Below are 22,586 nucleotides of genomic sequence, written 5' to 3'. Positions count from 1 at the left end.
CTAAAATTCTGAGCCATCAAGGTGTAAAGAAACTTAGCTCGTCCTTGTTAAATAGCCCTCATCCCCCAACTTCTATTTTAAATACTTGACATCTTAAAATAGGAAAGTATATTTATCTTTTAATCTTCCTAGAACTGTGGGTTGTGGAAATTTAATAGATGGATACAATAATTGAAAGTAATTCCATAAATTACCCTTAAGAAAAATTTTCTTGTAATTCTTTAATAAGTTGGGGTTTTTTGCAAAGAATCTTTCTTACTTTTCTTGTTTTGTGTAGCACAGTCCACTCATGGATATTACTTAGATGGTGCAACTTCTTAGGGATGGTCCTTTCTGCTTTGTTACACAATACTTTGTTCATGTTCATTTTGATGGATTACGCATAAGTCTCGATCAGTTTAAAAGTCAGCATAATGAAAGATGGTATATCTTGGATGCATTTCTTTAAAAGATAGTAATTGTAAATCAATTAAATACTCATTCATGAATACTATTAACTGAAGAAATTGAAAATGAACATAAGCCCCCAAATCTTACTACACAGTTAATCCTTTTTAATGTAAGACTTAGTTGTACATTAGATGTTTAAATAATAATAGCACTACACCACACATACTGTTTTTGCTTAGCATTATATCTTATATCTGAAAATACATATATTTTTAAATGATTCTTTTTAGTGGCTGCATAGTATTTCACTTTATGAATGTGTCAAAAATTATTTGATTCTCTATTGATGAGCCATTAGTATCTTTCCGATTTTTTTGTATTTTAAACTAAGTTATAAGTATATACTTTTATAATTATTTCCAGAGGATAATTGCCTACAAATAATTCTAAGTCAAAGGTAAATGCCCTTTTTAAGGCTTCCAATACATATTTCTAAATTGACCTTCAGAATGCAAGAAGTCTTTTACCAATGATTATGTCCATCAACAGTGTAAAAATGTTCCTTAAAAATAATCAAACAAGTTGAAGTTAAATCCTAGTGATTTTGAATTCCTTGTCATCTTGTAGTGGTTTTCAAGTTTTAGTAAAACAAATTATAATTAAAAAATTAACAGGAATGTTTCATAACAGATATTTCCTATTCCTTCTCCCACTTTCCTCTGGTTAATGTATCTTTTCTCTCTCTCTTTTCCCCCCTCCAGGATGGAAGTATGATGTGATGGATATAACTATGGGGTACTGTGTGGGTTCACGGCCTCCTCCTTCTTGCCTCGTCCTCCTGCTTCTCAAGCTCTTGGCCACTGTCTCCCAGGGGCTGCCGGGGACTGGGCCCCTGGGCTTCCACTTCACACATTCCATTTATAATGCGACAGTGTATGAGAACTCAGCAGCACGGACATACGTCAACAGTCAGAGTAGAATGGGCATCACCTTAATTGATCTGTCCTGGGATATCAAATACAGAATAGTATCTGGAGATGAGGAAGGCTTTTTCAAAGCAGAGGAAGTCATCATTGCAGATTTCTGCTTTCTCAGAATAAGAACTAAAGGTGGCAATTCTGCCATACTGAATAGGGAGATTCAGGACAGTTATTTATTGATAATAAAAGGTTCTGTCCGAGGAGAGGATCTGGAAGCCTGGACCAAAGTGAATATTCAGGTGTTGGATATGAATGATCTGAGACCTTTATTCTCACCCACAACATACTCAGTTACGATAGCAGAAAGCACACCTTTAAGGACTAGTGTCGCCCAGGTGACAGCAACAGACGCAGATATTGGTTCCAATGGAGAATTCTACTACTACTTTAAAAACAAAGTTGATCTCTTTTCTGTCCACCCCACGAGTGGTGTCATCTCTTTAAGCGGACGATTAAATTATGATGAAAAGAACAGGTATGACCTGGAAATTTTGGCTGTGGACCGAGGGATGAAACTCTATGGAAACAATGGAGTGAGCAGTACTGCAAAGCTTTATGTTCACATTGAACGAATCAATGAGCACGCCCCGACTATCCATGTAGTCACTCATGTTCCTTTCTCACTGGACAGAGAGCCCACATATGCGATGGTGACAGTGGACGACCTCGATGAGGGGGCCAATGGAGAGATTGAGTCTGTTTCCATTGTGGCTGGGGATCCTTTAGATCAGTTCTTCCTGGCTAAGGAAGGAAAGTGGATGAACGAATATAAGATTAAGGAGAGAAAGCAGGTCGACTGGGAGAGCTTTCCATATGGCTACAATCTCACTCTTCAAGCAAAAGACAAGGGGTCACCTCAGAAATTTTCTGCCATAAAGGTAGTGCACATTGCCAACCCCCAAAGAGATACTGTCCCAGTTCGATTTGAAAAAGAAGTGTATGATGTGAGCATTAGTGAATTTTCCCCTCCTGGTGTTGTGGTTGCTATAGTAAAATTAAGTCCTGAACCATTGGATGTGGAATATAAATTATCTCCTGGTGAGGATGCACAGTACTTCAAAATTAATCCTCGGTCAGGTCTGATTGTCACTGCACAGTCACTGAATACCATCAAGAAGGAGGTGTATAAATTGGTGGTGACAAACAAGGAAGGAGATTTAGAAGCACAAGTCACCATTGGCATAGAAGATGCAAATGACCATACCCCAGAATTTCAGCAGCCAGTGTACGATGCTTTTGTGAATGAAAGTGTTCCAGTGGGAACAAATGTTCTGACAGTTTCAGCTTCTGATAAGGATAAAGGAGAGAATGGGTACATCACCTACAGTATTGCCAGCCTGAATTTATTGCCATTTGCTGTTAACCAGTTTACAGGTATCATTAGCACAACTGAAGAATTGGATTTTGAATCCTGTCCAGAAATTTACAGGTTCATTGTCAGAGCCTCTGACTGGGGTTCCCCGTACCGCCATGAAAGTGAGGTAAATGTGACTATTCGAATAGGAAATGTCAATGACAACACCCCTCTCTTTGAAAAAGTGGCTTGCCAGGGGGTTATTTCATATGACTTTCCAGTGGGGGGTCATATCACAGCTGTCTCAGCAATCGATATTGATGAACTTGAACTTGTAAAGTACAAAATCATCTCTGGAAATGAACTTGGTTTCTTCTATTTAAACCCAGACTCTGGGGTTTTACAGCTTAAAAAGTCACTGATCAATTCTGGCATTAAAAATGGTCAATTTGCCCTCAGGATTACAGCAACGGATGGGGAAAATTTTGCAGATCCCATGTCTGTTAACATTTCAGTCCTGCATGGGAAGGTGTCTTCAAAGAGCTTCAGTTGCAGAGAAACTCGCGTGGCTCAAAAGCTGGCAGAGAAACTACTCATGAAGGCAAAAGCAAATGGGAAACTGAATCTGGAAGATGGATTTCTTGACTTTTATTCAGTGAATAGGCAAGGACCACATTTCGACAAGTCATTTCCTTCTGATGTGGCTGTAAAGGAGAATTTGCCAGTCGGTGCTAACATCCTAAAGATTAAAGCCTATGATGCCGACTCCGGTTTCAATGGAAAGGTGCTATTTACAATATCTGATGGCAATACAGATAGTTGCTTTAATATTGACATGGAAACTGGGCAACTTAAAGTCCTTATGCCCATGGATCGAGAGCACACAGACCTCTATCTTCTTAATATCACCATCTACGACTTAGGCAATCCGCAGAAATCTTCATGGAGGTTGCTGACCATCAATGTGGAAGATGCTAATGACAATAGTCCAATTTTTCTTCAAGACACTTACACGGTTAACATTCTTGAAAGTTCAAGTATTGGTACTGAGATTATTCAAGTGGAAGCCCGAGACAAAGACTTGGGTTCTAATGGCGAAGTGACTTATTCAGTCTTGACAGATACACAGCAGTTTGCCATCAACAGCTCAACTGGAATCGTTTATGTAGCTGACCAGCTAGACCGGGAATCTAAAGCAAACTACTCATTAAAAATAGAAGCCAGAGACAAGGCAGAAAGTGGCCAGCAGCTCTTTTCAGTTGTCACTCTTAAGGTCTTTTTGGATGATGTCAACGACTGCTCCCCAGCTTTCATTCCCAGCAGCTATAGTGTGAAGGTTCTTGAAGATCTCCCCATTGGCACTGTCATTGCGTGGCTGGAGACCCACGATCCAGATCTTGGACTGGGGGGTCAAGTGCGTTATTCTTTGGTCAATGACTATAACGGGAGATTCGAAATAGATAAAGCAAGCGGCGCCATTCGCTTGAGCAAAGAGCTGGACTATGAAAAGCAGCAGTTCTATAACCTCACGGTTCGGGCCAAGGACAAAGGGCGGCCTGTCTCTCTGTCATCTGTTTCCTTCGTGGAGGTGGAAGTGGTGGATGTCAACGAAAACCTCCATACCCCCTATTTCCCAGACTTTGCTGTGGTTGGATCTGTAAAAGAAAACTCGCGTATTGGAACGAGTGTCCTGCGGGTGACCGCCCAGGATGAGGACTCTGGGAGGGACGGAGAGATCCAGTACTCCATCAGGGATGGCAGTGGGCTCGGAAGGTTCAATATCGATGACGAGAGTGGTAAGTTTCATCTTCTGTGTCGGAGTGCCGTTTCACCTCCCACAAATCAACATTGGAAAAGGAAAAGGATCTTCTCACACAGTGAAAAAGAGTGACAAGTGAGGTTGCATTTGGTGCAGAGATGACACAGGAAAAGCTTTTTCCTAGAATGTTGGTTTATAAGACTTGTTTACACAATAATAACCATCATTGTCAGTAGGAGTCCTTATTTTTGTTTTTTTTGTTTTTCTGGTTTATCCCTATTACCGGGTTATCTTCCGATAAGCGTGAAGTAATTTTCACCTCTGTTGATTGCACTTTTGGCTTTTAGTTAATGAAGGGTCCTGATAAAGTAAATTACATTTGAACTGGCTTTAAATTAGAAGTGTGAAATGGATTTTCAAGTGGATCTATACACTAATCTTTCCCTTCACAGTAATACTTGGCTGAAGTGTTACTGCATCAGTTGCTTGGTCTGTCGTGTTTCCGTGGCACACCTGGCCCTGGAACGGCAGATGCGTGTGCTGTGCAGGCCCCGTTAGTGCATAGAGGCATGCTTCTATAAATGTTGTTATGATAGATGAGAGCAGGCGTGTTGTGGATTTTTTAAAACTGATTTAACAATTTTATTTGTGAGAACTGATTTTTTAATATTTTTAATTATGGGCAAAATGAACCCAATATTATTATTTCCCCTACCTATTTATTTACTCTCCATCATAGAAACAGATATGTATTTTTTTCTACTCTTCATTATTCTTATTATTTGTCTTTAAGTGTACACAGGCTGCAACATTCGTGTATATGTACCTGTTTCTTGATGAGCACCGTGCATTTTTCTACTCTGCTGTAGCTTGTAGATATATCATGACAGGAACTGTGTCTTTATTCCTGTGTAAGTGGTAATATCCGCACTTTCCAGGCTTCAGGACATATGTCTATATATTAAATCATTTTCAACAACACTCATAGGGTGTTTTTTCCCCAGGAATGATGATCATTAAAATAGGGAGTGGGAAGGTCCATTATAGTGATACTAATTGTACATCAATAATACTAGGAAAAGGACTTGAGGAATTGTATTCAATATTGGATGGAAGTAGAAAATATGTATCCTCACAGATTTAAACTGTAATTTTTGTATACGTGGGCTCTGATCATGGACAGTGCAAATTATAAAATTTGTCTTCATAGCTGTAATAAAGGAGAAAGTAAATGCCAAGAAAATCAGATTCTGATTCAGCCACTTACTCTGTTTTATTATATATAACTGGCTATTTGATTAGAATATATTTTGAAGTACAAAATGAGAAAGACAGGGAAGTAACTTATACTGACTGTCTATTCTGTGCTATTACTTTACTACTACTACTAATGACTTCTTCAAATACAATGGGCAGCACACTGTAATGAAGGACTTTATATGTCTTATTTATTTCTCCCAATAGCCTTGTGAGTAGAACTAGTAATGAATTCATGAACTGACATTAAGAGAGAGTAGATAACGTGGGGCCTAGCTTCAAACTTAGCTGTGAGTATACTATGCTGTCTGCATCTGAAGACAAGTACAGGCTTCCTTTCATGTTCTTTGATACACGAATTTGGTATTGATCTAAAATCTGTAAGGCAATAAAGTGTTAAACAAGTTTAAAGTCCTTAAACCCTGGGTTCATTGGCTGATGACACAGGTCATTAATCACCCTTCCTTTTTCCTTAGACCCCCATTGTTTGTGTGCTCCGCAGTTAGAGAGGCTTACCTTTGGGACTCAGGTAGGTATGGGTAGGCAGGTCAGCAGGAAGGTGTGGGGCTGATCATTAACCACTGCTACCTAGGTGACTGCATTAAACCACATAGAATTGTTTTATTAGAAAGTTTCATCTTGGCTGTAGTAGCTTGATGCAGGGGAGAATGGGCAGGATCAATTTGGTGACAGTGACCTAGATTTCCCCCATTTCATTCTCATTTTGGGTGTTACTTCAGAAAAATGTGTATATAGTTTCATCTGATGATATAGCTGCCCTTATATGTCTTGACTCCAAGAGTTTGATACCGTTTACCTGTGTTGAGAAAACAACTCACCGTTCTACATTTGTTCTGTTAGATTCTTGAGTACATGAAATAAGTTTTGTCACAGATGATAATAATGCCACTTACATTTTGACATTGCTACGTGGATTAAAAAGCTCTTTCTTGAAAACACACACTCCTTTGAGTTAAAGAGAAGCTATGGAGTTGTGTCCATCACATCCCCACAGGAGGATGTACATGGATCTCAAACCCACGTCTTTCCTCAGTCATAATTCAGTGCTCACTCTCTCTCTCTCTCTCTCTCTGCATTTATTACATGTGTTTCTGATTTACTTTCCCAGAGGATTTTTAATTTTTAAAACTGTAGTAGCAGTGTCCTTTTCACTTTTCATTTTGTTTTCTTCTCCTAGAAAGTAAAACTATGTTTTTTAATGTAGAAAAAAATGTTCAGACTTGATATTGATATTTTATGAAGTTTAGAATTTTCATACAATAATATTCATAATCATCTTACTTCCTCCCCTCTCAGCTCTTACAGATTTTAACAGCCAAGCCCAAGAAGCTGATGAGGAATGATTGCCTGGACTTGTGCCAGGGAGATGCTAGAGTTAAGAGGAAATTTGGCAAATGTATGCCCAACAGGAGAAGTCAAAATGATCCACCAGTTCTTGGCTTCCCTGTGTTAAAAAGTCATGGCTTGGGATGCTGGCAGAGTGAAGAGCTATTTATCCCTGCAGCTGTTACTGAGTCTCAAGTTCAGACTCAATTGTCTTCATTTGACACTTGGGTGTAGAATGGCCTCAACTTGTTTGGACTTTTGTCTTTCAAGAAACTTTTAAGTCATCTGCCAAAGGTTACTTAATAGCTCATGTTGTTTAGTGGTTCTTGAACTTAGGAGTGCACATGAATCGGCTGCAGAGTTTGTTAGCCATGCTTATTCCCAGGGCCAGGTCCCAAAGTTTCCGCATCAGTAGGTCTGAAGTAGGAGCTCAGGAATCTTCATTTAAGCACCGCAAGCATCTTTTTGCATGTGGTTTTGAAGCATTACCCTAAATTTACTTGGGCTCTTCAGAGAGTGTCTATGAGATTTTGTCTTTTCTATAAAGTTCTTTTCCTTATTTTTTGAAACGCAGGGAATTGAGCTCATATTTTAGATAAATTTCTTTATTAGTCAAGTTTTACAATCCAAATAAATGTTCTATTATTCATTAGGGGTGATAGTTTTCTGAATGCCTTTCCAGTGGATCAAAAATCTATTTTTGGGCTTCAGTAATTACGTGCTCCTGTTTGGTGAAACTGCAAAGGCTGGGATTAGTTGATCCATTTAGTGGTTTTATGTACTTAACATTTTTGGAACTGGGTGAACAAAACCACATCTTTGCAATTAATTCTTTACCATGCACCAGCATTTAATAAATGTTTAATAGTGTTCACAATCAATGGATTCACTGTGGGGCCCAAACACAGAGGATTTGATCACAGTGTACATTGCTAGTCTGGGAGATGCAACGTAACCACTGTTCCCTTCACCAAGAATGCATTCTTACTCTTTGACCAGCAGGGATTCAGATTCTTCAATACTCAAGTTTTTGATGGTTTAGAAAGAGCACATTGTCTGTTTTAAACTCTGATCTATTAGATCTTTTGCAAGGTGCAGTTAGATCTTTTTAAGCAATGGTTTCACTATTTTATTTACTTGAGATTAAAGCAATACTTAATTGGTATAAACAATTTCTAGTTTAGGACATTAATCATGGATAATTGGGAAGATATTTTTGCCATTTATTATTGCTAATTATATGTATATTTCCCATTTATCAAGTATCTGTTTTGTGCCAGGCACCATGCTAGCTGCTTTGTGGGTACTATTTCTGATGATTATAGTAGTTCTGCAAGGTGGAGTTTAAGGACGCCTGCCCAGTTGGGGGTCACACACCTGGAAGTTATCAGAGCTGGGATTGAAACTCCAGAAATGAAGTCCAGATATCATGTTAATCCCCTCCTTTCCACTCCAACATGCCATAATAACCTTATCCAGCATATGTATTAGTCACATTTTTCTGTATTATTGCTGCATAACAAACAGACACAAAATTTCAGTAGCTTACTGAAACAGACATTTTTTTCTTGCTTCTGAGTCTGGGGGAACCGTTGAATCAGCATTGCTGCGGACTGTGAATTGACTTGCAGTACATTTTACGTGTCTTGCCATTGCAGGGTGCAGGACACAGGAGTACACAAACTATCTGGGATTCGATGTTGTCAAAGTGGAGGTCGGAAGTGCCAGAAGACTGCTGGAAGCTTGCAGTGCTTCTTAGTGCCGCTGCTCAAAACTGGCCCACATTCTATTAGCCAAAACAGCTCATAGGCCAAGCTCAGCATTGATGTGGGGAAGGGAAGACTACTTCTTTTACAGAGTGGGGGTGGGAGGGAGGGAGGGAGAGGAATGAATAACTACATAATAATAATACAGCCTGACATAATATATGACAACTCTCACTATGGTCTTTATAGTCTAAAATTAATTGGGTGCTACCTATGTGTAAGGCACTGAGCCAACCACTAGTGACACATACAGCTACAGGTGTATAGTGGGGAATTTCCGAGTCTCTCTGAGAGGTCGGAATGCAGCTGCAGGTGACAGCACTTGTGGCGATAGCAGCAGTGGTTAACAGTGACTAAGTACCATCTCTGTGACAGGTCTGCATAGATGCTTTATACAGCTTAACACTAACCTACAACCTTCAGACCAACTAGAATGCTTTATACAGATGCTCTCAGTCAGTCACCCCATGCAGTAGGGACAGTGGTTTTCTTGTTGTTACACCTCTGGTATTTTAGGAGGAAAAACTCACATGCACTGCACATATGCATTTATTTTTACCTTTATGTCCAGGTACAAGCCAGCATCTCTCCAACCTATGTGAGCATAGAATGCTGTCTTTATTACAAATCTTTTGATAGGATCATCAGAGGCTTAGGAGGTCTAATGTGCACTTTGCTTCAACTAGATGCCCCAAATAGGTTTCTCGTACTCATTAAGCACTGTAAAACTATTTGTGTGTGTGTGAGAACAGGCTATTCCAACAATAACTATAACTTTATAATTGTGCTTAGTATCTGTGCTAGCTTTCTCTCACTTCCCCCTCCAGATTCACTTTCCACCCTCCTTTCTGTTTGCATCCAGATACCTGAGCTCATTGGCCAGTCGGCTCCTTTGTTCCCTGACACTGGTTAGTACTGCCAGTGGGAATGCAGAGAGGATGAGAGTTAGTTCAGGTTATGTATCCCTTTCTATACACTGGTTACTGGTGACTGGCCGCATCCCTCTGTTGATAGGAAGAGACAGCTCCCTACTGTTACCAACTCTGGAGCACTACATCTTTTTATATTATTATTATAACTTTTTGACACCCTGCCCACACCTTTGTAAATAGTCTATTAAGTACTTCTCAATTACCCAGTGTGAGTGTACCATCTGTTTTCTGACAGGATCCTGACTGATCAAATATTCTTCTTATGTAAATATTCTAAGACAAATTATAAGTTTAAAATTATTTTTAAAACTGATGTTGTCTAGCAGTTCTTACCAATTCCAATCTCTGTGTTGTGGTTCTCTATGTGTTAGTACATTTCAGTGGAGACCTGGAAAAGCCATAGAATGATAATAATTATTTAGTGCTTTTATTTTACAAAGAAAGAAAATGCACCAGAGGACTTTGTCTTCCCATCTAGCTTGTGCTTTTCACATCTTTTCTGTGATGAAAAGAAAACACTTTGCTGAAAGTCCCTGACCTACCACACACAGGAAAAAGAGGAGTCAGGCTGGATGGTGTGGTATCAGGATTTTTCAAGTTCTCAAATGTTGTGATGCTGTGCTTCGATCTTCTACAGGGAGAAGGATTCATTTCCACTGGTGACCAAGGGTAAAAAAATATAAAACTAAGTAGATTTTGTCAAGTTAGTTTAGCTGAAGACCTGATTGCTAGCTGCCAGTGCTGAGTCCAATTATTTGTTGTCTCTAATCATCAGCTAGTTAAGAGTGAGTGAATGAAAGCCAAAAAAGGGAAAATTAAAAATATTAGATCCTCAAAAATGTAAAAATGGAACTGCCTTTTGACCAGGTAATTCCACTGCTGGGATTATACCCTAAGAATCCTGAAATACCAAATCAAAGAACCTGTGCACCCCAATGTTCATAGCAGTACAATTTACAATAGACAAGTGCTGGGAGGAACCTAAGTGCCCACCAGTAAATAAGCGAATCAAAAAACTATGGTACCTTTACACAATAGAATTCTATGTGGCAGAAAGAAAGGAGCTCCTACCCCTTGCAACAGCATGGATGGAACTGGAGAGCATTATGCTGAGTGAAGTAAGCCAGGTGGTGAAAGACAAATACAATATGATCTCACCTATAAGTGGAACATAATTAACAAAACAAACAAGCAAGCAAAATACAACCAGAGACACTGAAATTAAGAATAAGCTGACAGTGACCAGAGGGGATGGGGAAGGAAAATAACAGGTGAAAGAAGGGAAAGAGGCATCAATGAACACTATAAAGGACACATGGATGAAACCAAAGGGGGTTAGGATTGAGGGTGGGAGGTGGGGGTAGGTACAGTGGGGTAAAGTGGTGGTGGGAAAATGGAGACAACTGTATTCAAATATTAATAAAAATGATAAACCTTAGAAATATGAGAAGCCTTTTGTCATTGCAAAAACCACTAGCCCAGCCCAGACATTTAAAGTGGTGGGTAACTCTCATAGTAGCATGCCTCTTGCATAATGTAATAACATATGAGCTTCCTTTTTCTTCTACTCAGAGATACCAGAAATCATATTTTATCTCATGGTGGTTATTAATATTTCCAGCTTCTTTTCCTCTAACTTGCCTGTTAACTTCTTCCTTAACACATCAAGGAGTGAGACAGATGTTCCTTGATTTTGGTGCAGTTCACGACAATTCCATACTAACTGGCATTCCCCATCCTCAATTTTTGTTTGAGATATTTTACTTCCACCCATGCAAATCAAAACTCAATGAATTTTGGCCCAGGCTTCCTGTTAAAATTTGCCCTTGGGATCATAGTAAGCAAAGGAGAGAAGTGAAGCTATGATCAAGTGACAGCAGAAACTTTTCTTGTGTCTGGATTTTTAACCTTAGCTCTAGACTTTTTGAACATAATTATTTGAGAGAAAAATAATGTTTCCCAGAGGAGCCCTGAACAGTCCACACATTTAGATGAACTTAGTGGTTGTCATGTAAGCCAGGTGGGAGAAAGGATTAGAGGCTTCTGGAAAATAATGAGCAGCGTATTTTTATGACTCTTTTCAGCAGGTGCCTTCTTCTTGACCTTTTCTTAACTGTTGACTGAAGGCAGTTTAGGTTTTAATAGAGGACTGTTGTTTCAAATCTGGAATTACATCTGCTTCCTGTAGCAAGTTCGAGCTGCTGTTGTTCCTGTGTAACTAGTAAATGATGACAATAACGACCGCCATCAGGAGGGAATCCAAATAGGGTGGCAAGCCAACAACCCAGAAACTTGTCTTTTCTGAAATTGGGTTTTCTTTTCTATTAGTAACAGAAATTTTGAATCGCTTACCTTGCTCTTCATGTCAAGATCACTGTTTCTGCTATATCAGGTGACATTGAACTGTTTTTATTTCTTCAATCAGTAAGAATGAAATTCCAAAGGTCTAGTAAGCAGAGGTTACAGAAACTATTGAATGATTACTTCATGTATCAATGGTTCTGTAGATGGGGGATAAATATATTGCCCTCCATGACTGGGTAGCTTGCATCTCATTTCAGTCTCTAAAAATGTTTTTGCCAGTGTTTTGAAGATACTTTTATTTATCATTACATTTGGAAGAATTACAGAGTTTGATAAATATTTATGTGACGCTGCTACAGTCACAGTGTTTCACTGAAAGGAAACTGAAATGAGAATTAAAATGGACTGTAGTCTGTATTTTTAGCTTGCCAGTTTTTATGAAAGCATGTCTTATCAACAGTCAGAATCTGCACAGAGTTGTATATAGCATTCAATTCAATTTATATTAAATTCTGTGCACCGGTGTATGAATTATCAAATACAATAGGACTCTCCAGATTTTCCTATTGGACACTGGAGGATTTAGTGGCTTCTCTAGGGCCACTCTTTGTGATTAAATTCACAGATTTTTATGTGCATAACATAGGTAATATTCTGGTTGCTTTTAAGAAGCAGTATGCTGGGGAGAATAATAGTGAGGATAACATTAAATATGAAATGGCTTGAGTCAAGAAGTGAATAAAAGTTGAAGAAATTAAGCTAAAAATTTGAGGTATACACACATACACAATAAAAGATACTGTGATAAAAACATAAAGGCTTTGTGGTTTACCCTGAAAATCGAATAAATAGAGCTTAAACCACTTCCATAGCTTTTTCTCCATTTGCTTCTGTTAAAATCTTCCTCTCTCCATTCTGTTTCCCTTCTTTCTGTTTTCTTGCCCTCCACCTTCTGTCCCTCATTCCCACATTTACAGTGCACTGATTCCCTGCTTTACACTGAAAAGCATGCATATAAGATTAAGTCAAGGACTACTAGAGAATCATGTAATTGCAAACTGTGCAATGCCTAAGTGCCTGTGCCAGACATTCATTATGTTCATTGTGGCCTTAGCTCTCGTCACCCCTTAGCATTGTGGATGCCTTTACAAATTCCTGTCAGAGACAAGACAGGATGAGAGGTCCCTGGAGCATTACAGTGAGTTGATGATCTGTAAGCAGGGCTCAGTTATCATGGAATGCCCAACCCTGGGAAGGAGCTAAATTTGGTGAGGATGAAAGCTTATACCTCATATAATTTTGAGTGTCTGCTTTGAGAAAAAGTACGAGGAGTTATGACTACAAAATTATTGTATTTGAAGTGAGGAGAGAAATTTCAATAACTCATCAGTTTGAAAGTCAACAAACAGCACATTTCACACAATTCCGAAAAGTAATATAATATTTTTGTTGACTAAATGCCTTTCATACCTCTCTAATACTTTTTTTTCTTACTTTTTTGGTTGCATTTTTGCTTTGATAGCCTTCTTTATAGGGTAACAATTTGTAATTGTTGCTATAAAAAGTACATACTCAAAAGGAATACAAAATAATATTGAATGTAAATTGTAATTGAAAATAAAATTTTAAAAAGTACAGAAAGATTATTTTGTTTTCCTCGAGTGTTGCTAATTGAAATTTGTGTTTCATTATTGAGACTTTAGAAATGTTTTTCTATTGTTGCAACTTGTTATTGTTGATGTTATCTGAATTTTCTATGTTGGTGTCATTTTTGAAAAAATCTATCAAATATCTTTCTCATACAAGCTACAACAGATATGTTTGCTGTTGATACTGCTACAGGTCTATGCTTTACAAGCAAAAAGAGCCTATTAATTTTTGTTTCAGAGAGTTTAATCAACAAAAGAAGAAATTCATGGTGAGCTTATAATTTGTAGGCTGAATTCCAGAAGAAAATTTTCATTTTGACTGTGTAGGCAAGAACCACACCTCCAAGTACAGGTTTACAATAGGGAATTTTCCTCAGACCACCTCTGACTCTGTGAACTTTGATCCTACTCTCTCCTCCCCCACTGCTGTAATTTCAGCACTGGCCACCACAGGAAATGTTCAGGCAGTGGAACAGGTACTCGTCCTTCATTTCCATAGAGGAAATGTTACAATGGTGGGTGTCTCAGTCCCGTATGTAGTCCGAGTATTGTTGGAATCCATTTCCACCCGGGGACAACTAACAACAACGTATTTGACTATACGTTGAATCCATGGTGAACCGCACACAAATACATGCCACTAACTGCGCACTAAATGTATCCTCAGCCCAATTCTCTCTGGGACAGATGGCCCAAATGCCTGCAGCCACTCTACCTGATGATTCAAAATGTCAGGGGGAGAACAATGTCATTGGAAGAAAAAAAGAAAAGTTTTTAAGTCAGTTGCAAAAATGGCTAACGGTATGAACCATTGCTAGGGCCTCCCTGTGGCTTAAAAGCTTTGACTCTGATAGTTTCATATTAAATCCGCATCTGCCTAGCAATGTTAATAAATGAACATTTTCTGAAAGAAATACGTCTTCAAGGTGATGAGAGACAGTGACTGCTCATCGGGCCACAAAGGTTGGTCCTGATTTGAAAGCTGGCGACACTTAGATCAGGCTTAAGAATTTTTGTCTCCCTCATGTATTATTAAGCCAACAGACAGAATAGTGTCGAGGACGTAAGATCAAGGTTACATACGAGGGGGTCTGGCTCCAAGGTGTCTCCAAGGAGGTCCCCTGGAAGTTCTGCTGTCAGAGCACTTGAAGAGTAGGGAAACATGCGTGTTTAAGAAATACAGAGGCTTGAGCTCTGCCCTTTCGGAGCGGGTGGCTGGTGAGAAGGCTGCATTGTTGAGTGGGCCCCTTCTTTTTCATGATACCTCTTTACCAGTTCACTAGTGAGAATACACCAGGACCTGGAAGCAAGTAATAAAAGAGGGCCTTTGGGAGCTGTCTTAATGACTGTCGCAGAGTTCTTTCACTTAGACTCATTATCTGTATCCTAAAAGCATGACTCAGCATTTTCCCCTAAATCATGCAGGTTTCACTTAACCATGATTTTCATATTATTTTTAGTTTGTATTATAGATCATCTAATTTTTTACTATAATAAGGTACATATCGATAGCACATCTCACAATCAGTAATTCTCATCCCCATGGGCATCAGCAGGGTGTTTTTTTATTTCACTGATGGTGACCTTGTTAAAACCCTGTGATTATTAAAAATAAACATTGACTTGAGGTGAGCTTTGATATAGAATTATATAGTTGGGGTATTATATCATACTTGAGCCAGTATGAGGCCCTGAGATCCTGAAGGAAACTTGGTGATAGAAAGTAAGTTTTCAGTTTCTTCCAAGTATGTGGGTGTCCTGCTCTTGTGCATATCACACATCTCTCCCCAAATGTGGCTGCTTCTGTGATTCTCTCTCACATCAGATGATATTTCTAAAGGAATATTCACTGCGTTGTTAAACTGAATGAGCCTTGAGATGAAAAGAGTGATTAAATAGATGGACAACAATTTCATAAAACACTGTTCTAGTTGCTAAAAGTGCAGATGTGAGAGTTCCCTTATGGGTTTCACAGCTAGGGTAATGTAGGCACTGAAGGCTGCTAATACTAAGTCAGAATTCTGCATTCCACAGTCACACTGCAAGATTCAAAACTGGGTAGTAATACTTAAGCTACTGGAGAACTTGATAATTTGGTAGATATGCTCAAGAACCAGGATATAAGCAAACACTGCTGTTGGGGAGTCTTCTAAATAGCGTGTGTAAAGAATTTGCACTGGTTCCGGGTGCTGTCCAGCACTGGCAGCCTGAGCCCAGGATGTTGCGCCACCAAAGCAGCCACCAGCTCCCTCAGCCAGCGGTCAAGGCCCTACTTGGCTCGGCTCTCCGCTCAGCCATCTCCCCAACCGAGACCGACGTGCGGATCGCTCTGCCTTCGTGTGCCGTGGAAGACCAGCCTCACGTCCTGGCTTAGAAACAACACACTTCAGGGATGTCGGAGCTGGTGTCACAGATGAAGGTTAGAGAGGGACTATTGGGGTCGTAGTGTTTAATTATGGCAAAAAAAGTTTGAAGTAAAGAAGGGTGACGGAATGGCACAGCTCATTGTGAATGGATTTTTTGTCCAGCAGTAAATTCAAGTTTTGGATAACACTGGCAGGGGTTCAGGAGGTTTTGCTTATACTGGAAGAATTGACATGTATGCCAAGAATAGAAAGTGAGAAGACAACCTTTTTTTCTTAAAAAAAAGGTTTTGTATGGTATTTTACACTTCTATAAACTTAATAGATTTAGCTTCTAAAAATATTTGGTTCTCTTATGATCAAGGGAAGGGCACTCTGTTAGGATCACAGAGAACTTTACTTTTTTGTGTTTTTTCTACATTTGATGTGTAAATCTGTATGCTAATCTAATGCAATTTATATTTTCAACCAAATATACATCAATTACTGATCCCCCAGAACAGTATTATTTAATTCACCAAATGCTGCCTCTTTAACAACTTACTGTTCAGTTTGCTTTATAAATAGCAAGCAAAGCATTTAATCCAATAAATCTGAATTCTTTCACAGATACTTATCATATAAACTAAACCAAAAGATAATAAAAAGTTGAAGTTAAAAAAGAATTTGCGTTGCTCTGGCTGGTGTAGCTCAGTGGATTGAGCACTGGCCTGCAAACCAGAGGATCGCGGTTCGATTCCCAGTCAGGGCACATGCCTGGGTTGCAGGCCAGTTCCCAGCAGGGGACTCATGAGAAGCAACCATACATTGATATTTCTCTCCCTCTCTCCTTCCCTTCCCCTCTAAAGATAAATAAATAAAATATAAAAAAAGAATTTGCATTGATACACATGAACTTGTGTTTTTTACGTAGCCCTCATTGACTTTTACTTTGCACGCAATTCTAATAAGCTAGACTTGTTGATACATAGTCCTCTAGTAGTTTAGAGATCACAACGCAGAGATACTTCTTTAAGCAGCATGCTAACGTCAGTGAGAAAATCTGGCAACAAAAGAAATAAACAGCTAACTCCCAGGGCATGATTATCATCTTCCAGGCATTAAAAAGTATCAACTCATTTGCTATTCTCAAGGATTCTATGAGATAGGTACTTATTATCCACATTTTACTGATGAGGAAGCAAAAGCTGGATTTTAAATAACTTATCCAAGGTTTCACAGCTTGTGGTAGAGCTGGAATTGGAATGAGATAGTTCAGCCCCAGAGTCTGAGCTTTAAATCACTACCCGTCAGACACTCTTTGGATAAATAGCCCTAAGTAGCTCCTGAAGGATAGAAGCCCAAAGGGAGTCCATCACTTCATTAAGACAGTGTAATAGCTGATCATTGTAATGAAAACTCCCAGACATTGTCCAAGTCTGCTCCCTAGAAAACAGCCCGAGGCAAAAAGTTATGGTACAGGCTAATGTTTTATTAAGGCTGCTGACCATAGGGGCGTAAGAGGAGGGGGGAAAGGAAGCCAGGATGGAAAGCAAAGAGACCAAATATAAATTGGTGTGTTATTAAATTGGTCATAGCTGCAACCCGTTTCTCGGTCACTTCTGCGTGTTTCCAGGGAGGCCACACAGGACTGCTGCATCTTGGTCATTAGGCAGAGAGTTGCAGAGAAGAGCAAGCAATTCTTTTAGCTGTTTCCCATTTCAGGCCTCTAGTTGGTGAGCTCTACCACCCAGGACAGTGACTTCCCAGCCCTTCAGGATTGCACGTGTTGTGCCTGGGCAATTGGTGCAGAAGCCAGTGCTCTGTGGTTATAGTGCACCCATTACAGCCCCCGCTGTCAGCTGTGGGGAGCGCCTTTTTCTGTTGTAGCAGCAAGGGGTCCCGTCTAGAAGCTGGTGAACAACTGAGGCCTGGGGGGCAGTGGAGCAGCTTGTATTGAGCAGATCTTGGTTGCACAAATGAGATCTGAGCAAAACATATATTTGGAAAGGATTTTCCTTCAAAATAATCAAAACCTAAGCAAAGCAAAACAACCCATAAAATTGTGATGCGTACCTGGGCAGGTGTTCAGCTACACACTAAGAAAACTCAATTACACAACATATCCCCTAATGGCTCTGACTCTGCTTGGTCAAGGTGTTATAATTCTTATTTATCTGGACCCTGGAATGCTTAGAACGGCAAGGAAAATGGTGTCAGCATTTCTGATTCTGTGACTGAGGAGGGCAAAGCATCTTCTTCATACCTATGAATCCTTGTGAGCACCTGACATCGAGTGCTATTTTTGCAAATGTCTGTGTTTGAATTCACAGGCTAGAAATGCAGAGGGAGGCAGAAGACAGCCTAGGGGTTGAGGATGGTCTGTCGAACTTTCCCGTCTCCATCTCTCATCACAGTATTGCCATCATCATTGTGCCCATCATCAGCACCATCGCCAGTATCGTCCAGCACTATGGAAGGCTTGTTATTAGATAATCTGCAGGGTGTTTTGCATACTTGAGCCCACTCAGTCCTCACAATAAATTTATGAGGCAGGTACTCTTATTATTTTGGATTTATGGGTGTGGTAATTGAAGTTTAGCGAGGGTAAATCACTTGCCCAATTTTACAAACCTGGTAACAGAGCCCAGGCTTCAACTCACATCGTCTAATCCCACAGCCCTTGCTTTCGTCCTGACCTCATACTGTTCCTGGGCCCCACCTGTCTGGGTCCTCCAAGAAATTTGTCACTTTCCCCACCTGATTCTGTGCATCACATTTTCTCATGTGCTTTTGTTGATAGGAGCGTATAGGGAATATCTGCACTATTCAATCATTCATTGTAATATACATTGCATATTATCACAGGTAATGTATAATATAATGAACATACAATATAGGCTGACTTTAATGCATATTAAATATAAGTGTATAATATATTATGTAATGTAAACAATTATACTATACAGGGTGGGGCAAAAGTGGGTTTATGTTTGTGCGTATATGAAACAGATTTTATTCTTGTATTATTATTTATTAATTATATTATTTTCCATACAAACAGCTGTAAGCCTACATTTTGCCCCACCCTGTATTGTATACATGTCATAATGTGTTATTTATATGATCAAGTATGTTATTATTATTATATATTATATTTATTGAGCATCTACTGTATGCTAGGCATTGTTTTAGGCACTAAGTTAGACCAGTGAACCAAATGGACAAAAATCCTTATTCTTGTAACATTCTAATAATAATCAATAAATAAGTATAATGAAATTAATAGAAGTAAATAACCAAGATAAGTATAGTGTATAGCATGTTAGGTGGCTTTAAGTGCTACGCAGAAAAACAATGCAAGTAAGGGAGAAAGAAGATGGACCAGTGGTGGCCGGTTCTGAAGAAGGGTTCTCGATTTGGTATGGAGAGACTTGAGATTGTCAGCTTGTTAGTTCACCTCGGAGGAAAGCAAGAAAGATGAGCGTGAACTCAGTGGATAGCCACATAGAAACTACTCTTTGTGATGAACAAAACTACTATGACTGTCGGAAAAACATGATTTAAGAGACACCATTGTAAGTTCAGACTTGTTAAACTCAGAAGTATCCTCTTTGAAAGCACGTTCCAGTGAATCAAAAGTCTTGATGTAAATGCGCCCTATCTCAAATTTCCTTTCACTCCACCATGTCTACACCACAAGGGGAAAAACGTTTTCACTACCCTTGTTGATTATGCACGCCTTTCCCATCTTTCTCTGGAATCTGGTTTTCTGACTACTATCACACGGCAGTTGTGCTTCTGTTGTCAAATGTGTCGTCTTTCACTCTATCAGATCGAGCAGCTGCTCTGAGGTGTGATGTTCTAGTGTTGGGCTTGGAGCTTGGTCCTTGCTTGGAGAACTTCCATTCTTATTGGGAAGATAAACATGCGTACAGGAGAAGTAGAAGCATGTTGTCCTGTTTAATAAAAAACACACACCTGTACCTAAATTACCAATTTTCAAAGAATTGGAGTAATTTAATACTCTTCCTGCTAAATTCAAACTGAACTGGAGTGCACGTAGTCTTGTCCCCTGCATGGACATTTGAGGAAGGTGAGACTCATGGAGATGACGTGACTTTTCCATGGCCCCACAGCTGCTCCCTCATGTAACTGAACTTTGAACCCAGGACTTCTAAGCATAGGAACTGTTCCCTCGGAGATGTCTTGATGATTCAAAGATGTTTTTTTTGGTGTCTGAGGCGATCACCATTCACTGTATATACTACTGACATGTGGAGCTACTCTACTCACTTTGACTAGAATGGCTGATGCCAGAGTGGACTGTGTGCACTTGTGAGGTTTTGGGGTGACTGCCCCCCTTTACGTTATTTTACAAGTTAGTATTTTACACCCTGGTGTTTACTGACCTAAAAACATACATAACACTTGAAGTACAGATGAAAGCTCATTTTTTAATCACACACTCTCAGTTTTTAGTCACAGAACTCTTTAAATTAAATCATTAGCATATGCAAACATTCCTTTTCCCAAAGTGGTTTTCTACTCTGCAATTATTATGTTGTTTGAGGTAAGACAAGTAAAACCAACATTAAGACACTAGACATTAAACTGAGAAGCAGTATCATTGTTATTATAAAATATTAGGGAGCTGTGAAAGACACAAACAACACAATCCTTCCCTGCGGCTCCTGGCAGTGCCTGTTAAACAATGTGAGGCCTCTGGGTCCTCCAGCTTCCCTGGGTGAATGAACACTGGGGCGATGAAAATTCTCTGCTGGGACCGACTGCCTAGATCACTTACTTTAGCTGGGGGTAGGTGGGAGTGACAGGCTCTGCATTCTTTTGTTCTGATCAAACCAATGCTGTTTCTCCAGCTGTAAGGTCAAATTTCCAGCCCTTCCGTAAAATTAAATTGTCTGCTTTGTCTAGTACCAGTTTGAGTTTCAGGCAGACAGAGCTACAGTGGGAAAGCAGCCCACGTAGCGAGCAGGAATGTGCAGTTGGCGCTCCAGCAAATAGTTAATCATTCTGGGGACCTCCAGTGCTCACTTAACATGCAGAGCTCCGTACCCAGGTTTGAGTAGATGGCCCATCACTCTCAAGATTTCTCTCTGTGGCAGGGGAATATTCCCTACTCAGTGCACGGGGTTCTTAATAAAGATGTTGGAAACAGCAAACCTGCTGTGTTTTGGCTTCTAACCAGAAGCTGAATAAAAATCAGAAGTTCTCTGTCTCTCTCAAATGGATCCTAGAGTCTCTCACTTTGGATAATGAGTGTATTTTTCTTCACTTGGGTGTTTATTGTTAGTGGGGTTTTTTGTCTTTTAGGGTTTCTGAGTTGCTGTGTTTTGGCAAATCTTGAACAGGCATGTGACTTAAATAATTGTACTGAGAAATACAGAAAATATTGAGCAAGAGGCTATAAGTAAGCAAATATATCCTAAGAGCTCATAGATGAAAATTGCTTTTTATTTAATGAGTCATTTTTATTGGAAGGTAATGATTATGTCCAGGCCATAAATACAGTGTAAACTCCCTTCAGCAGACACTAAAAAGATGCTCAATTGGAAGCAACTTTAAAGGCTTCAGATTATTGAGGTACAAATGTTCAAACCTGGACATTCTGTGTGTGTATGTGTGTGTGTATAAAGAAATGAGTGAAACCCAACAAGAGCTTATGTGTAGGAGCCCATAATCTGCACCTTGTTGTGTGTAGCTCCTTGGAAGCAAACATATAATAGTATAATGGTAAAAAGTTTTAAAAGTGTTGCTGCATGTGTCATTGTTAAAGTTACCGTGTGAGTTATCTACCCTCTTCCTATTCTACAAACAAGAAAAATGAGACATAGTAAGGTTTGATGACTTGCCCAGATACTTCAACTTTCCAGCATACTGTACTCTTTCTTCTTGTGTTTACGAATGTGTGATTTTTAGGACTAACAATTTAAATAATCTGTCTTCAATGTTTGATTACATTTTTCTTTCAGGAACACTCAACCAGGGACAGGAGTTATTGCTGGTGGTTAAATTTAATTGTTTATACAGGATACTTTTTTAAAAATTCAGCTTTGTTCCACATAGCCCTAGGAAATGAAATAAAAACTGTTGTCCGGTTATTTTAAATCACATTTACACTCTGTGTTTTGCATTCTGTCTGTATTAAGATACTATTCAACTGCCCAGAGAGCAAGTGATAAACATGTTTTTAGCTGATAGTCACATTGTCAAGAAATCTGTCTGACTATTTCCAGCTTATGCTGTGAGATCAGCTGGTTTTGGGAGAATCGCTGAATATGCCCAAGATCTGGGAATACAGGTCCAGCTTGAATTCAACCCCATTGGCAATACTTCATCTTATTTCAGCATCAGTGGTTAATTGTCTTATTAATTCTGTGTGATTGTAAGTTCCTTGAAGGCAGGATTTGTATCTAATGCACTGTTGTGTCCTGTGTCTTGGCCACTCAGAGCTCAGCATATGATCACTACTCAGTAGATAGTTCTAGAAGGAAAGGAAGAGAAGGAAGGGCTGGCCATGCATGTCCAACAGCAGCTCTGTGTCT

General features: G+C 39.4%; 1 protein-coding gene across 3 annotated transcripts in view; it reads left to right on the top strand.

Moving 5' to 3' along the window:
* Nucleotides 1-1,156: 1,156 nt before the first annotated feature.
* FAT3 (FAT atypical cadherin 3) overlaps nucleotides 1,157-22,586 on the top strand; it is a 515,463-nt gene continuing 494,033 nt past the window's right edge. For all 3 annotated transcript variants that reach the window (XM_037042798.1, XM_037042797.1, XM_037042799.1), the window contains exon 1: nucleotides 1,157-4,460. In XM_037042798.1, coding sequence (XP_036898693.1) covers nucleotides 1,169-4,460 — 3,292 coding nt within the window. In that variant the 5' untranslated portion in view covers nucleotides 1,157-1,168. The remainder of the gene's footprint in view (nucleotides 4,461-22,586) is intronic.

Source organism: Sturnira hondurensis, unplaced genomic scaffold, assembly GCF_014824575.4.
Source record: "Sturnira hondurensis isolate 20B ecotype Veracruz unplaced genomic scaffold, ASM1482457v3 Scaffold0003796, whole genome shotgun sequence".
NCBI lineage: Eukaryota > Metazoa > Chordata > Mammalia > Chiroptera > Phyllostomidae > Sturnira > Sturnira hondurensis.
Note: the sequence above shows the minus strand (reverse complement) of the source record. Positions and strands in the feature narration are given on the sequence as shown.